Below are 17347 nucleotides of genomic sequence, written 5' to 3'. Positions count from 1 at the left end.
ACAGTTATTGGTCTGGATGCACAGTAGGCCAGACAATTCCCTGCCTGTTGGGATTTTAGAACGATTTGAATAGCTTCTAGTTCCAATTCACCACCTGCCACGGTGGGATTTGAAGTCATGTTTCCAGGACATTAGCCTGTGTTCCAGCTTACTAAACCAGTGACAAACTTGATGTTTGTTAAGACCCTGGCGGTTATAGTTCACTCAGGTAATCTGAGTTGCTGAGGCAATGTGCATTTCTTACATACATGCTGGCATCTAGATTTATAAAATTCAAGATACAACATATCAAAGTTCGCAATGGTGACATTTTAGAATATCAATACTATGCAATGGTACAAATTAATTTCTAGACAATGACAACATAATAGTAATAGGATTGGAGATTTAAAAATCTTTTCATATTCAATTGATTCACATTTAAATAATATGTGTGAAATTTAATGCTGTGCATAAAAGATGTACAATTAATTATATCTGTAGGATTTAGTACTTAACATTTCATCGAGAGTGTTGTGTTTCTAAACACATGACAACAATTGCTAACAACATTTCCCCTTACACTTATAAAGCACAATTGAGAGAGCATTCAAGCAAACTACGGATCAAGATGAAGACTGTTTTATTCATCCTGCTTATGAGTTACTTCTTTATTCCATCAGGTATTTTTTTTAACAAACACAGACTTAAATTTAATGTTATATATCTCATTATTCAAAAAAATTAAAAAAAAATCTTCTGTTGCTTTACAAGTTTATTTTGGGCTCAATGTAAAGGATGATTGAACAAGCTTCTTCTGAAATAGAATCAAAAGACTGAAGGTCTGAAAGAAAATAGATGCTATCAGACCGACTTTCTCCAGCACTTTTGTTTTTAATTAAACTTTCTGTTATGTTGGGAACATAAGTGATTAATTGTTAGCAGAAGTCAATGTAACTGAATTTAACTTTCTCAATGACGTATGGTAGTTTGGGGGGGTAGATTTTTGTGCTGTGGCGCTGACACAACATAATGCGGAAAATCAAGCCGGGAAGGTGCGTAACAGTAAAGCAGGCCATTTGATTTTCTACATACAATCGCATTTAGGCTCACCCACCCCCTTTGAATTAATTTCTGCTTCCTCAGGCGGCTGCTCATTCAGTTTACATGGCCCTCAACTCTGGACTACTTTCTCTACACCTCTACATTTCTTTACCTCAATTTCCTTCTATAAGAAACTCCTGCAAACTTAATTATCTCCTTCTGGAGGTTAGTATTTTATGCTTTGTTCCTGTGAAGCGCTGAGGATTAATCACATGATAGTCATAGAGACGTACAACATCGAAACGGACCGTCCGGCCCAACTCATCCATGCCGACCAGATATGCTAGATAAATCTAGTCCTATTTGGCCCATAACCCTCTAAACCCTTCCTATTTATATACCCATCCAGATACCTCTTAAATATCATAATTGTACCAGTCTCCACCACTCTCTGTGGTAGCTCCTTCCATACACGCACCGCCCTCTGCATGAAAAAACTGCCCCCCTCCAACCCTGGGTCCCTTTTAAATCTTGTCCCCCTCATCTTAAACTTATGTCCTCTACTTTGGATTCCTCCACCCCAGGGAAAAGACCTTGTCTATTCACCCTATCCATGCCCCTCATGATTTTATAAAACTCGATAAGGTCACCCCTCAGTCTCTGACACTTCAGGGAAAATAGCCACAGCCTATTCAGCTTCTCCCTATAGTTCAAACCCTCCAACCCTGGCAACATCCTTGGAAAGCTTTTCTGAACTCTTTCAAGTTTCACAACATTCTTCTATAGCATGGAGACCAGAATGGAACACATTATTCCAAAAGGGGCTGAACAAATGTCCTGTACAATTTCCTGATGAAGGGCTTATGCCCGAAATGTCGATTCTCCTGATCCTCGGATGCTGCCTCACCTGCAGTGCTTTTCCAGCACCACACTCTCGACAATGTCCTGTACTGACACAACATGACCACCCAATTCCTATAGTGAATGCACTGACTAATAAAGGGAAGCATACCAAATGCCTTTTCATTATCCTGTCTCCCTGAAACTCCACTTTCAAAGAACTATGAACCTGCGCTCCAAGGTTTCTTTGTTCAGCAACACTCTCCAAGACCTTACCATTGCGTGTAAGTTCTGCACTGATATGCCTTTCCAAAATGCAGCAGCTTACATTTATCGCAATTAAACTCCACCTGCTACTCCTTGGCCCATTGGCCCATCTAATCAAGATACTGCTGGACTCTGACATAACCTCCTTCGCTATCCACCAATTTTGGTGTCGTCTACAAACTTACTAATCATACCTCCTACATACACATTCAAATCCTTTATATAAATGATGAAAAGCAGTGGACCCAGCACTGATCCTTGTGGCACACGACTAGTCACAGGTGTCCAGTGATGTAAGCCATTGTAATAGTGTATGGAAATAGTGTATGGCAGCTGCTGAGACTAGTGGTAAGATTGTTATAAATGCACTTAGAAATGCATTCATTGCCCTTAAACATTGAGCTTTTTCTGACACCTTCATGGCTAGGTGTTCCCACTGTCTTTTTATTGTGTGGCTAGAAGACGTCCTTCCCCTACCACAGATCATAGAGTCATAGAGATGTACAGCATGGCAACAGACCGTTCGGTCTAACCCCGTCCATGCCGACCAGATATCCCAACCCAATCTAGTCCCACCTGCCAGCACCCAGCCCATATCCCTCCAAACCCTTCCTATTCATATACTCATTCAAATGCCTCTTAAATGTTGCAATTGTACCAGCCTCCACCACATCCTCTGGCAGCTCATTCCATACACATACCACCCTCTGCATGAAAAACTTGCCCCTTAGGTCTCTCTTATATCTTTCCCCTCTCACCCTAAACCTATGCCCTCTAGTTTTGGACTCCTCCACCCCAGGGAAAATACTTTGTCTATTTATCCTATCCATGCTCCTCATAATTTTGTAAACCTCCATAAGGTCACCCCTCAGCCTCCAACGCGGCAGGGAAAACAGCCCCAGCCTGTTCAGCCTCTCCCTGTAGCTCAGATCCTCCAACCCTGGCAATATCCTTGTAAATCTTTTTTGAACCCTTTCAAATTTCACTACATCATTCTGATAGGAAGGAGACCAGAACTGCATGCAATATTCCAACAGTGGCCTAACCAATGTCCTGTATAGCCGCAACAGGACCTCCCAACACCTGTATTCAATACTCTGACCAATAAAGGAAAGCATACCAAATGTCTTCTTCACTGTCCTATCTATCTGTGCCTCCACTTTCAAGGAACTATGAATCTGCACTCCAAGGTCTCCTTGTTCAGCAACACTCCCTAGAACCTTACCATTAAGTATATAAGTCCTGCTATGGTTTGTTTTCCCAAAATGCAGCACCTCTCATTTATTTGAATTAAACTCCATCTGCCACCTCTCAACCTATTTGCCCACCTGATCGAGATCCTGTTGTAATTTGAGGTAACTTTCTTTGCTGTCCACTACACCTCCAATTTTGGTGTCATCTGCAAACTTACTAACTATACCTCTTATGCTCGCATCCAAATCATTTATGTAAATGACAAAAAGTAGAGGAGCCAGCACCAATCCTTGGCACTCCACTGGTCACAGGCCTCCAGTCTGAAAAACAACCCTTCACCACCCTCTGTCTTCTACCTTTGAGCCAGTTCTGTATCCAAATGGCTAGTTCTCCCTGTATTCCGTGAGACCTAACCTTGCTAATCAGTCTCCCATGGGGAACCTTGTTGAACACCTTACTGAAGTCCATATAGATCACATCTACTGCTCTGCCCTCATCAATCCTCTTTGTTACTTCTTCAAAAAACTCAATTAAGTTTGTGAGACATGATTTCCCCCACACAAAGCCATGTTGTTATCCCTAATCAGTCCTTGCCTTTCCAAATACATGTACATCCTATCCCTCAGGATTCCCTCTAACAACTTCCCACCACTGACGTCAGGCTCACTGGTCTATAGTTCCCTGGCTTGTCCTTACCACCCTTCTTAAAGAGTGGCACCACATTAGCCAACCCCAGTCTTCTGGCACCTCACCTGTGACTATCGATGATACACATATCTCAGCAAGAGGCCCAGCAATCACTTCTCTAGTTTTCCACAGAGTTCTAGGGTACACCTGATCAGCTCCTGGGGATTTATCCACCTTTATGCGTTTCAAGACATCCAGCACTTCCTCCTCTGTAATGTGGACATTTTTCAAGATGTCACCATCTATTTCCCCCACAATCTATATCTTCCATATCCTTTTCCACAGTAAATACTGATGCAAAATACTTGTTTAGTATCTCCCCCATTTGCTGTGGCTGCACACAAAGGCCGCCTTGCTGATCTTTGAGGGGACCTATTCTCTCCCTGGTTACCCTTTTGTCATTAATATATTTATAAAAACCCTTTGGATTCTCCTTAATTCTATTTGCCAAAACTATTTCATGTCCCCTTTCCGCTCTCCTGATTTCCCTCTTAAGTATACTCCTACTGTCTTCATACTCTTCTAAGGATTCACTTGACCTGACATATGCTTCCTTCTTTTTCTTAGCCAAACCCTCAATTTCTTTAGCCATCCAGTTGCAGCTCGATTTGATGGACAGGGTAGTTTCTTCTCTCTTTACATGTTGTCCCTCCTAATGACCATAGTTTCTTCCTAAGAGGCTTTCAGTGTTGATTTTCTGTTCTAGTTTAGACTTTCAAAGGAGAGATACACAGAAGATCGCTCAAATACTGTTAAAAACATACCAATGTATTTTTACTCTATACTTGAAAAACATTGATTAAGTGAAAACATTATGAAGTCAACAGTGCATCATGCTGAATTCTAAATCTTGAAGGCAGTCCCAAACAGAAGCCAGGTGCCAACACTGCTGTTATCCAAGGAATATTGCCAAAAACTGCTCTCACAAAACTTTGGCAGCCAACTAACAAGGGTTTTAGCAGGACCCCAAGAACAGGCTGATTCCTTTGTTGTCAGGCACTAGGGCCAGTATTATATATTGTTGTATTGTCAGGAAAGGGGGTTGGTTAGCTCAGTTGGCTATATGGTAAAGAGCAAAGAGCTAATTAATCAGGAACCAGTTGTATGCATGAAGCTGCTCTGGCATAACGGGGCACATTCACAGCAGCACTGTCAGGTACAACACAACACTGACAGCAGGTCAAAATGGATTAAAGTTGAATAGCTCTAAGCTTTGTCAACATATTTGATTATTTCTAACATCTGGAAATCTAAAGTCATAACATCTAGCAACCTTCTCTTAATTCCACACAATCTTAGGGAGGGAATCAAAGAAAGTACTCAGAATGCATAATGAATGTGTGATCCAGTTGGGAGGACAGCCAATATAAAGTATAAAAAAAAGATAGCGGATCTCAAAAACACTAAAATATGTAATTCTGTTAAGAAATAACAAATTCTTAGCTTGTATCTTTGCTACTAAGGGTAAAACTGCACAGTGCTAAGGTTGTTGCTGTGTTTACTCTATTTGCAGTTGTCCCCTTGCAATGCTACAGCTGCACTAATGCTCAAAGCAATGAAATCTGCAACCAGAACTCACCGGTAAATTGTACAGGTAGTCAGGACAGATGCATGGTATCCAAGGTCAGCGCAACTATACGTAAGTTTTCATTTCTAATTATCTTATAAAAGCTGCAATTTGAGATCATAAGTTAAACTATACAGTATTAGACATTCATCAATGTTGTACCTTTTTGAGGCTTTCAATGAATCCATCAAACATATAGAAAAAGAAACGTTTTCATTCCTGCTAGAATATCCAGAAGTGCAGAACAGAAATGGGATGTTATCGGAGAACTTTCTGAAACATGAATTGGTGGAATGCAAGGAAACAAACCACATCCTCATCTTCACCACTGTTGACTGTGCAATATATTCAGGGAAATTTGTCTTGCACCAAGGTGTGGAACAGGTAGAGCAGGAAGGTGTGATGACAAGTGTTTCAGGCATGGAGACGAAGAAAATAGAATCATAGCTATCTAGGTTCTTGTAATCACCTAACAAGTTCAACATTCTGGCATCTCATACAGATCAACAAATTGACAACGGCACCTTGGAAAAATAAATCATTCAAGTGGAAAAGGATATGGAAGATATAGGAAGTAGCGAAATAGATGGTGACACGTTGCAAAATGTCCATATTACAGAGGAGGAAGTGCTGGATGTCCTGAAACGCATAAAGGTGGATAAATCCCCAGGGCCTGATCAGATGTACCCTAGAACTCTGTGAGAAGCTAGAGAAGTGATTGCTGGGCCTTTTGCTGAGATATTTGTTTCATTGATAGTCACAGGTGAGGTGGCGGAAGACTGGAATTTGGCTAATGGGATGCCACTCTTTAAGAAGGGTAGTAAGGAAAGCCAGGGAACTATAGACCAGTGAGCCTGACGTCGGTGGTGGGCAAGTTGTTGGAGGGAATCCTGAGGGACAGGACGTACGTGTATTTGGAAAGGCAAGGACTAGTTAGGGATAGTCAACATGGCTTTGTGCGGGGGAAATCATGTCTCACAAACTTGATTGAGTTTTTAAAAAAGTAACAAAGAGGATTGATGAGGGCAGAGCGGTAGATGTGATCTTTATGGACTGCAGTAAGGCATTCGACAAGGTTCCCTATGGGAGACTGGTTAGCAAGGTTAGATCTCATGGAATAAAGGGAGAACTAGCCAATTGGATACCCTGGCTCAAAGGTAGAAGACAGAGGGTGATGGTGGAGGATTGTTTTTCAGACTGGTGGCCTGTGACCAGTGGAGTGCCACAAGGATCGGTGCTGGGTCCTCTACTTTTTGTCATTTACATAAATGATTTGGTTGCGAGCATAAGATGTACAGTTAGTAAGTTTGCAGATGACACCAAAATTGGAGGTGTAGTGGACAGCGAAGAGGGTTACCTCAGATTACAAGAGGATCTTGATCAGATGGTCCAATGGACCTAGAAATAGCAGATGGGGTTTAATTTAGATAAATGCGATGTGTTGCATTTTGGGAAAGCAAATCTTGGCAGGACTTATACACTTAATCATAAGATTCTAAAGAATGTTGCTGAACAAAGAGACCTTGGAGTTCATTTTCATAGCACCCTGAAAGTGGAGGTGCAGGTAGATAGGATAGTGAAGAAGGCGTTTGGTATGCTTTCTTTTATTGGTCAGAGTATTGAGTACAGCAGTTAGGACATCATATTGCGGCTGTACAGGACATTGGTTAGGCCACTATTGGAATATTGTGTGCAATTCTGGTCTCCTTCCTATCAGAAAGATGTTGTGAAACTTGAAAGGGTTCAGAAAAGATTTACAAGGATGTTGCCAGGGTTGGAGGATTTGAGCTATAGGGAGAGGTTGAACAGGCTGGGGCTGTTTTCCCTAGAGCATCGGAGGCTGAGGGGTGACCTTATAGAGGTTTACAAAATTATGAGGGGCATGGATAGGATAAATAGACAAAGTCTTTTCCCTGTGGTGGGGGAGTCCAGAACTAGAGGGCATAGGTCTAGGGTGAGAGAGGAAAGATATAAAAGGGACGTAAAGGGCAACTTTATCATGCAGAGGCTGGTACGTGTATGGAATGAGCAGCCAGAGGAAGTGGTGGAGGCTGGTACAATTGCAACAGTTAAAAGACATTTGGTTGGGTATATTAATAGGAAAGGTTTGGAGGGATATGGGCTGGGTGCTGGCAGGTGGGACTAGATTGGGCTGGGATATCTGGTCGGCATGGACGGGTTGGCCCGAAGGGTCTGTTTCCATGCTGTACGTTTCTATGACTCTATGACTCTAAGTGGGAATACTTAAGAATGCAGTGATATTAAGATACAGTACAGTAACGGAAATAGACAGAGTTCCCAGTAGCCATGAGCAAAGATCCAGACAGCTGTAGACAGCCAAGTTTCAGGATCTCTGCTTGAAGCTGAGTGGATCCTTCAAAATAATGTGCAGGATCCAGTCTTAGTGATCCACATCGACACCAATGACCTGGGTGGAACTGAAAAAGAGCTTCTGCTTAGGGAGTATGAGCAACCTGGTGTGAAGTTAAAAGCCACCTTGAAAGCTCTCCGCAATTAAGTACAATAATCTCTACTTTATTACCTGAATCACAACCAAAATGGGATAAACATATAGGTTGTTCTGGTATAACACACATTTCGTCAATGCAAATTGGCTATAACGTGATTGATAAGTTGTGGATGCTGTTTGGATAACGCAAACTTTTTACTGAATGGGTGTACTGATTTTCCATAGCAATCTTCGACAGAGCGGTTCTCTATAGAGGTTTGTTGTTGTGGTTCTGTTCGCCGAGCTGGGAATTTGTGTTGCAGACGTTTCGTCCCCTGTCTAGGTGACATCCTCAGTGCTTGGGAGCCTCCTGTGAAGCGCTTCTGTGATGTTTCCTCCGGCATTTATAGTGGTTTGTATCTGCCGCTTCCGGTTGTCAGTTCCAGCTGTCCGCTGCAGTGGCCGGTATATTGGGTCCAGGTCGATGTGCTTGTTGATTGAATCAGTGGATGAGTGCCATGCCTCTAGGAATTCCCTGGCTGTTCTCTGTTTGGCTTGTCCTATAAAAGTAGTGTTGTCCCAGTTGAACTCATGTTGCTTGTCATCTGAGTGTGTGGCTACTAAGGATAGCTAGTCATGTCGTTTTGTGGCTAGTTGGTCTTCCTGATTGTCCTATGTAGTGTTTTGTGCATGGGATTTTGTACACTACATTGGTTTTGCTCATGCTGGGTATTGGGTCCTTCATCCTGGTGAGTTGTTGTCTGAGAGTGGCTGTTGGTTTGTGTGCTGTTATGAGTCCTAGTGGTCGCAGTAGTCTGGCTGTCAGTTCAGAAATGTTTTTGATGTATGGTAGTGTGGCTAGTCCTTTGGGTTGCGGTATGTCCTCATTCCGTTGTCTTTCCCTTAGGCATCTGTTGATGAAATTGCGCGGGTATCCATTTTTGGCGAATACATTGTATAGGTGTTCTTCTTCCTCTTTTTGCAGTTCTGGTGTACTGCAGTGTGTTGTGGCCTTTTTGAACAGTGTCTGGATGCAACTTCTTTTGTGTGTGTTGGGGTGGTTGCTTTCGTAGTTTAGGACTTGGTCTGTGTGTGTGGCTTTCCTGTATACCTTGGTGGTGAAATCTCCGTTCGGTGTTCTCTGTACCATCACGTCTAGGAATGGGAGTTGGTTGTCCTTTTCTTCCTCTCTAGTGAATCTGATTCCTGTGAGTGTGGCGTTGATGATCCGGTGTGTTTTCTCTATTTCTGTGTTTTTAATGATTACAAAGGTATCATCTACATATCTGACCCAGAGTTTGGGTTGAATTTGCGGTAAGACTGTTCGCTCTAACCTTTGCATTACCGCTTTGCTATGAGTCCAGAGATGGGTGAGCCCATGGGTGTGCCATTGATTTGTTCATATATTTGGTTGTTGAATGTGAAGTGTGTTGTGAGGCACAAGTCCAGTAGTTTGAGTATGCAGTCTTTGTTGATAGGTTCAATGTCCTGTTGTCTGTTCTGTATGTCCAGCAGGTTGGCTATTGTTTCTCTGGCGAGGGTTTTGTCGATAGAGGTGAACAGTGCCGTTACATCGAATGAGACCATAGTTTCTTCTTGTCTATGTGTATATTTCTGATGATGTCCAAGAATTCCTGTGTTGACTGTATAGAGTGGCTGGATCCGCTGATCAGGTGTTTCAGTTTCTGCTGTAGTTCTTTAGCCAGTTTGTGTGATGGTGTCCCTGGTAGTGATACTATGGGTCTGAGTGGGATGTCTGGTTTGTGCACTTTCGATAACCTCTATAGAGGTTTTTCATAGTGTGGGGTTGCAGAGGAACTGTTGCATTATAGCAGAATGACCTGTAATTAGAGAGTTAATTACATGGCTCAAGGATTAGTGAGAGAAACAACTTTTGATTCATAACGCACTAGCAGGAGTACTAACGGAGTTGGGAATGGTATTGGTGGATGTTCTTCACCTGAACCTGTGTGTAACTGGGGCAGCAAAGAGGACTTTAAAGTAAATAGTTGGGGAAATAGGTCACATGAGGAAATATGCTGTAAGTTAAAGGGCTAGATCCATGCAAGAGAACAAGTTAATATTCATTAAAGATTGGCAAGAAGGAACAGAGTGTACAAGCTTAAGAATGTGCCAGAAGTTTGGATAGAGGTGAGAAATAGCAATGCATTAGTTGAGAATCATGCATTAGATCTCGGGTCTCATAACAGTGTATTGTAAGACAGAGCTCAAAAAGAAATAACAGGGATTTGTAAGGAAGTTACATCAATAATCATGGGTGATTTTATTCTGAGCATAGTTCAGACAATTATATCAGCAAAAGTAGCCTGAAAGATGAGTTTTAGGATTTTAGAACAGTTCTTAGAGCAGCACATTCTAGAGACAACTAGGCAGGAGGCTATTCTAGACTTGTATGCGTGCAAGTGAAGAAATCTCTAGGTAGCAATGATCATAATGTGATTGAATTTTGCATTATATTTGAGGGAGAGAGGGCAAGTGGTGTTTCAAATTTAAATAAAGAGTATGAGGTCAGAGTTAGCCAAAATGAACTGAGAGAATAAGGGTGTACTGTTAATATCTCTGGACTATTAATCTGGAACTCCAGACTAATGTTTTGAGGATGTGGATTTGAATTCAGCTATGATAATGGTGATGTTTGAATTAATTAAAATTATGAAATAAAAGCTAAACTAATGCTGACATTGTAAAAACCTTTGGTTTACTAATGTCCTTCAGGGAAGGAAACTGCTGTCCTTACCTGGTCTGGCCTACATGTGACCCAACAGCCACTGCAATGTAATTGATTCTTAACTACCCTCTGGGCACTTAGGGATAATTAGAATGAATGAATTATAAAAAGGTAAAATGGTAGGACATTTATTTCACTGTGCCCAGCAAATATATATTCCACTGAAAAAAACTCTAGAAGAAGCATGCAGTACTTGTGGCTCACGAAGGAAGTTAAGGATAGTGTGAAATTGAAATAAAAAGCAAACCATGGAGACTAGAGGTAGGTCAGAAGATTGGAAAGAGCTTAGAAATCAGTAGAGAATTACAGGAAAACAAGGAAAGAATTATGCTGGCTAGAAATGCAAACAAAAATCTGGGAGTTTCTAGTATTTAAAAGGAAAAGCAAACCCTTGAAGAGAGAAGATGTGAAGGTGCCAGTGTTGGGCTGGGGTGTACAAAGTTAAAAATCACACAACACCAGGTTTTAGTCCAACAGGTTTAATTGGAAGCAATAGCTTTCAGAGCACTGCTCCTTCATCAGGTAGTTGTGACACCTGATGAAAGAGCCACAACCATCTGATGAAGGAGCGTCGCTCCAAAAGCTAGTGCTTTCAATTAAACCTGTTGGACTATAACCTGATGTTGTGTGATTATTTTAACCTTGAAGAGAGAGACTGATTAGTTAACAATGGGAAATGAGGAAATGGAAGAATGTTGAATAAGTATTTGTATCTGTCGTCACTGTGGAAGGTACAAAAATCATTCAAACTATACTTGGAAATTAAGAAGCAAATGGGAGGGAGGAACTAAAAACAATCTCAATCACTCAGGAAAAATGTACTGAGAAAACTATTAGAACTAAAGGTTAACATTCCCTGGACCTGATGGCCTTCATTGTAGTCTCTTTAAAAAATTCCTATAGAGGTAGTTGATTCATAATTGTAATCCTCCAAAATTCATCAGATTCTGCAAAGGTCCCAGCAGACTGGGAAATCACAAATGTAACATCTCACGACAGGAGGGATAGTTCAAGCAGAAAACTATAAGCAAGTTAGCATATCTGTCTTAGGGAAAATGCTAGATTATTATCTCCATTATTAAGGAGGTAATAGCAAGATTCTTAGAAAGTCATAGTGTAATCAGGCAGAGTTTTGTGAAAACAAAATCATGTTTCAGTAATGTATTGGGGTTTTTTTGAAGTAACTATAAAAGGGAACCTTTAGATGTAGTGTTCTTGGATTTCCAAAAGGCATTTGATGTAACATCAAAAGTTACTTTACAAACTAAGAGCTTATGATGTAGGGAGTATCATTTTAACATGGAGAGAAGATTAATTAGCTAACAGGAAGGAGAAAAAGTACAGTAATTTTTAGATTGGCAAGCTGTTACGAACTGAGTACCAGTGAGGAATCAGTGTTGGGGCCTCAACTACTTATAATCAACATCAATGGACTTGAAGGGACTGGATGAATAGCGACTGAATTTGCTGATGTCACAAAGTTCCATAAGCAACTAAGTTGTCAAGATGACATAAAATTAGTCCATAAAGGAATTTATATAGGTTAAGTGATTGAACAAAAAAGAATTAGCAGATGCGTATAACATAGGAAAATGTTATTTTGTCCATGTTAACAATACAAAACAACTGCATAATATTTGAATGCAGAGAGACTGCACAACTGATTAGCTAAGAGGGATCTGGGTGTCCTAATAAATAAAGAATAAAAGATTGTGCAGCAGAGGATTAAAAAGGCAAATTGAATGGTGATCTTTTTTTGCCGGGGTAACTGAAAATGAAAGTAAGGAAACTATGCTACAGTTTTATAGAATGTTAGCAAGACCACATCTGGAGTACCGTGTACACTTCTGATCTCCTTACTTAAGAATATAATTCAACAGGAAATAATTCAGAGAAGGTTCACTTGTGATGAGTAAGTTGGGGCTATACCCATTGCAATTTTGAAAAATGAGCAGTCATCTGATTGAATCATGCAAGTTCCTGAGGGGCTTTGGCAGGGTGAATATTGACAGAACATTTCCCTTTGTGAACAGTCTAGAACCAGGGGGACACTGTTCCAAAGTAAAGAATCTTCATTTAGGATTTAGGTAAGAAGAATTTTGATCTGCCATAGGGTGTTTGGTGTGTGGAATTCTCTCCTCCAGAGACTAATGGAAACTGGGTCATTGAATATGTTCGAGGATAGTTCAAGGGTGGCACTGTGACACAATGGTTGGCACTGGTGTCTCACAGACCCAGGTTCAATCCCACCTGGGGTGACTGTCTGTGTGGAGTTTGCATGTTTTCCCTGTGTCTGCGCAAGATTCCACAGGATGCTTTGGTTTTCTCCTCCAATCCAAAGATGTGTAGGTTAGGTGGATTAGCCATGATTGCTCATTGTGTCCAGGAGTGTGCAGGTTAGTTTGACTGGCCATGCAAAATTGCCCCATGTGCAGGTTAAATGGGTGAGGCATGGAAAAAATGCTTGGGTGGGAGATTGGGTCTGCGTGGGGTCTCTTCGTGAGTGGGGGGGGGGGGGGGGGGAGGCTTGCCTCAGACATATTGGGCTAAATGGCTTATAGGGATGCTATGATAAGCTAAGTATATATTTGATCCACAAGAGAGTTGGGCAGACAAAAAATGAATTTGAGCAATCGGTTCAGACATGATTTCATCAGGCTCAAGGAACCAAATGGCCTACTCCTGCTTCAGTATTTGTTTGTGAGAGATTGGCTATATTGTTGTTATGCTGTATAGTGCTATATGCTGCAAAAACCCTGAATGTCAGTTACTGTTTAGAATGGACAGCCAATCTCAAACTGATTTGCTCCAGTGTATGAATTTCTATTCCCTTTGGACAACATAGAATGTAGAACAATTCAGAGCAGAACAGGCCCTTCAGCCATCGATGTTGCGCTGATCTGTAAACTAATCCCATCATCCAACACTATCCCATCATCATCCATTTGCTTGTCTAAGGACTGTTTAAATGCCCCTAATGTGGCTGAGTAAACTACAATGGCAGGCAGGGCATTCCATGCCTTTACTACTCTCTGAATAAAGAACCTGCCTCTGACATCTGTCTTAAATCTATCACCCCTCAATATGCAGCTATGCCCCCTCGTACAAGCAGACATCATCATCCTCGGAAAAAGACTCTCATTGTCCACCCTATCTAATCCGCTGATATGTAATATTCAAAGAACATCAAGAGATTATAATCCTAAATTACATTATGACACAAACTATCAAAAGATGTTTTGCCTCTATCAATATCTTCTTGGCAGATGGAAGGAAGGTCAACCAAATAACCTACTCGTGCCCTTGTTAATGATGATTTCCATTGGCTACCAATGTGAGAAAGCAGCCATATCTATCACTGTGGCTATACAACCAGCAGGCTCTTAATTATTCTCCAAATGACAAGGCTAAGATCAATAACAATTTGTAAGAATCACATGTCTCCTGCTGGTGTTTTGTAACTCCTTCCTGGAATCACAGAAGAGTGTTCAGTAAAGTCACAATACTGATTAAAATATTAATATAACTGATGCTTGAAAATTAATGAGCTTAAATTATCTTTGCTCTCATCATTCTAGTGGGAAAAGAAGTAACTACTTTGACAAAGGGCTGCATTGAAAATTCGAAGTGTACTGGAACCGTCAGTGTCGTAATCGTCAGTGCTGGGACTAACTGCTGTGATAAGGACCTATGCAATGTGAATGGTTCAGTTACTTTCCATGAAAACAAATTGATGCTTACAGCTTGTGCAAGTCTCATTTGGCTAATCCTCAAGCTGATAAACTAGTTTGGGCTTTTAACATGTAGAATGCAGCTTTTGCTTACACTGATCTAATTACAAACCAGCTTACTAATTTTACTTAGAACAAAAATCCACGAACAAAAGTTAGCTGATGCATTTTGAAGTTTCTAACTTTGCATTCATGCCATGATTTACTATAGTGATCCCATATTGATCAAAATGCAATCAAATGATACCACATGCTTACTATCCTGTCACTCAAAAAATAGGCAAACCAAATTAATAAAATAACTTAAAGATACTTAAGTATCAAATGAACACTTACCGACTTCATGAACAATGTAACCAATGATTATGGCCAATTTTACTCCATTTGCAACTATTCCATAAGATTAAAGCAAAACTGTTCCATAGGATTAATGTGACCTCCATTAATGTGACCTCCATAGCATAGAGATAAAATTGCTAAAAGTAGTTGTACAACAATAACAAAAAGGGTAGCACAGTGGCCAGCACTGCTGCCTCACAGCACCAAGGACCTGGGTTTGATTCCACCTTTGGGCAACTGTCTGTGTGGGGTTTGCACATTCATACCATGTCTGCATGGGTTTCCTCCCACAATCCAAAGGTGTGCAAGTTAAGTGGATTGGCGATGCTAATTTGCCCATAGTGTCCAGGGATGTGCAGGCTAGTTGGATTGGTCATGATAAATAATGGGTTACAGGGACAGGGTAGGGTCTGGGTCTGGGTGGATGCTCTTTGGAGAGTCAGTGTGGACTCGATGGGCCAAATGGCTTGCTTCCTCATAGGGATTATATGAATCATTGGCACAATTAGTTGTCCTCATGTTACTATAGTCACACAATTGCATTCAATTGTAAGGTTAAAAATATCTGTCATGCATTTATGTAATTATTAGAACTGTAATTGGATTCATGTTTGTGAAGAATCTATTTAACTAATTTTACCATATATAATTTGTGCTTCTAATGATGTGAGATAGAATTGGTTATGCTGATGTAAAAGTCTTGCCCACCCCTACCTCTGTAATCTTGTCTAACGTGACAATTCTCTGAGATTTCTGAATTGCTCTAATTTCCCAAATTGAATCAATGCATGATTGACAGTTGTACTTTAGGCTGCCGAGACCCTGAGCTCTGTCATTCCCTTGCTTACCTTTCCATTTGTTTGCTTATGTAGCTTTGATTATCTCCCCCAAAGTCCCTTCATAACAATGGCTTGGTTTCAAATTTTGCTTGATAACATTCTTGCGAAGCACCTTGAATGATGTATTTTGTTGAAGGTGATATATCAATACAAGCTTTTTATTGTGGCAGTAATGAATAAATGTATAATATGAACTTTGAGTGATTTTGTTACTGCAGCATTTGAAAGAGGCTACATCAACTACATTCCCTACATCAACTACACACAACGTTTCCTAAGGTGAATACATCTGACCAACAAGATGGTTCATGTATAGGTCGCAAAGGCTACTCACTCGGTGTGGTGAAAATAATAGATGAATACCTTTCAGTGGTCATCACTCCTGAACATGATGATTGACAATCGGATTTGAATAGGATTTATGGTAAAAATAATAATATTAAATTAAATGCACACATAATTTTAAATAGAATTAAGAACTTGATAACAGATAGAACAACTAGTCCAGATGATATCCACCTGAGGGCCCCTTTTTCAATTACAGTTCATTAACCTCCAAAATAATTTATGTGGTCTGATGCACTTTCCATCAATCAAATAAGAGACAAGAGGACCCAGATAAATGTAAGTCTGTTAGTTCGATATCCTTAATAGGAAAAAGGACTAGGGGAATGATAGAGTTTAATTTAGATAAATGTGAAGTATTGCATTTTGTTCGGACTAACCAAGAATTGCTGCATACAATTCCGGACACCCATATTGTTGAGGGGCAAGGATAGGATAAATAGACAAAGCCTTTTCCCTGGGGTGGGGGAGTTCAAAACTACAGGGCATAGGTTTAGGGTGAGACCTAAGGGGCAACTTTTTCACGCACATGTATGGAAAGAGCTGCCAGCGGAAGTGGTGGAGGCTGGTACAATTGCAACATTTAAAAGGCATTTGGATGAGTATGGGAATAAGAAGGGTTTGGAGGGATATGATCCGGGTGCTGGCAGGTGGGACTAGATTGGGTTGGGATATCTGGTCGGCATGGACGGGTTGGACTGAAGGGTCCGTTTCCATGCTGTACATCTCGATGACTGTATGGCGCAGAAAAGATTTATGAGGATGTTGTCAGGACTGTAAGATTTGAGCCATAGAGAGAGGCTGAATAGGCTGGGGTTTTTTCCTCTTATTAATTAATTTAAAAATACAATTAGATTTGTGAGATTGGAAGTTTGGAATGGGGAAGTAGTAACCTCCCTTTTGAAGGAAGACCATGGTGAATGCCATCTCTGTTCCAGATATTTTTTAATCAACCGGTTCAGGCATGTTATCATGCACCTCTGCAGCAGCTGGGACAAGAACCTGGGCCTCCTGGCGCAAGGTAGGTACACTACCACTGCACTGCAAAAACACTTAACCCATCTCTGTTCCAGATATTTTCCTGCCAACCTACACTGAGATGTTATGATATCCATGTAGAGCAAGTGAGACTTGAACTCTTGGATCAGAGGGAAAGACATTATCACTATGGCACATAAGTCCCTCTACCTACAATTACTGCTCCATCTACCACTTGTGTGTGTTAGCTGTAACACATTAGCACCCATACTTCTTGAGTCAAAGGGACCAAGGCTCAAGTCCCACTCCAGTATTTGAGCACACAAACTAAAGCTGAAA

The 17347-nt window shown here is 40.9% G+C and overlaps 1 protein-coding gene across 1 annotated transcript; it reads left to right on the top strand.

The window, feature by feature from the left end:
• Nucleotides 1-577: 577 nt before the first annotated feature.
• LOC122548887 (prostate stem cell antigen-like) lies at nt 578-15879 on the top strand. Its single transcript, XM_043687793.2, has 3 exons — nt 578-662; nt 5525-5650; nt 14355-15879. The coding sequence occupies exons 1-3, from the start codon at nt 611-613 to the stop codon at nt 14561-14563; spliced, it is 387 nt and encodes a 128-aa protein (XP_043543728.2). The 5' UTR covers nt 578-610; the 3' UTR covers nt 14564-15879.
• Nucleotides 15880-17347: the final 1468 nt, after the last annotated feature.

Source organism: Chiloscyllium plagiosum, unplaced genomic scaffold, assembly GCF_037043375.1.
Source record: "Chiloscyllium plagiosum isolate Xiang-an unplaced genomic scaffold, Cpla_swu_hap1 HiC_scaffold_4, whole genome shotgun sequence".
NCBI classification, from domain to species: domain Eukaryota; kingdom Metazoa; phylum Chordata; class Chondrichthyes; order Orectolobiformes; family Hemiscylliidae; genus Chiloscyllium; species Chiloscyllium plagiosum.
Note: the sequence above shows the minus strand (reverse complement) of the source record. Positions and strands in the feature narration are given on the sequence as shown.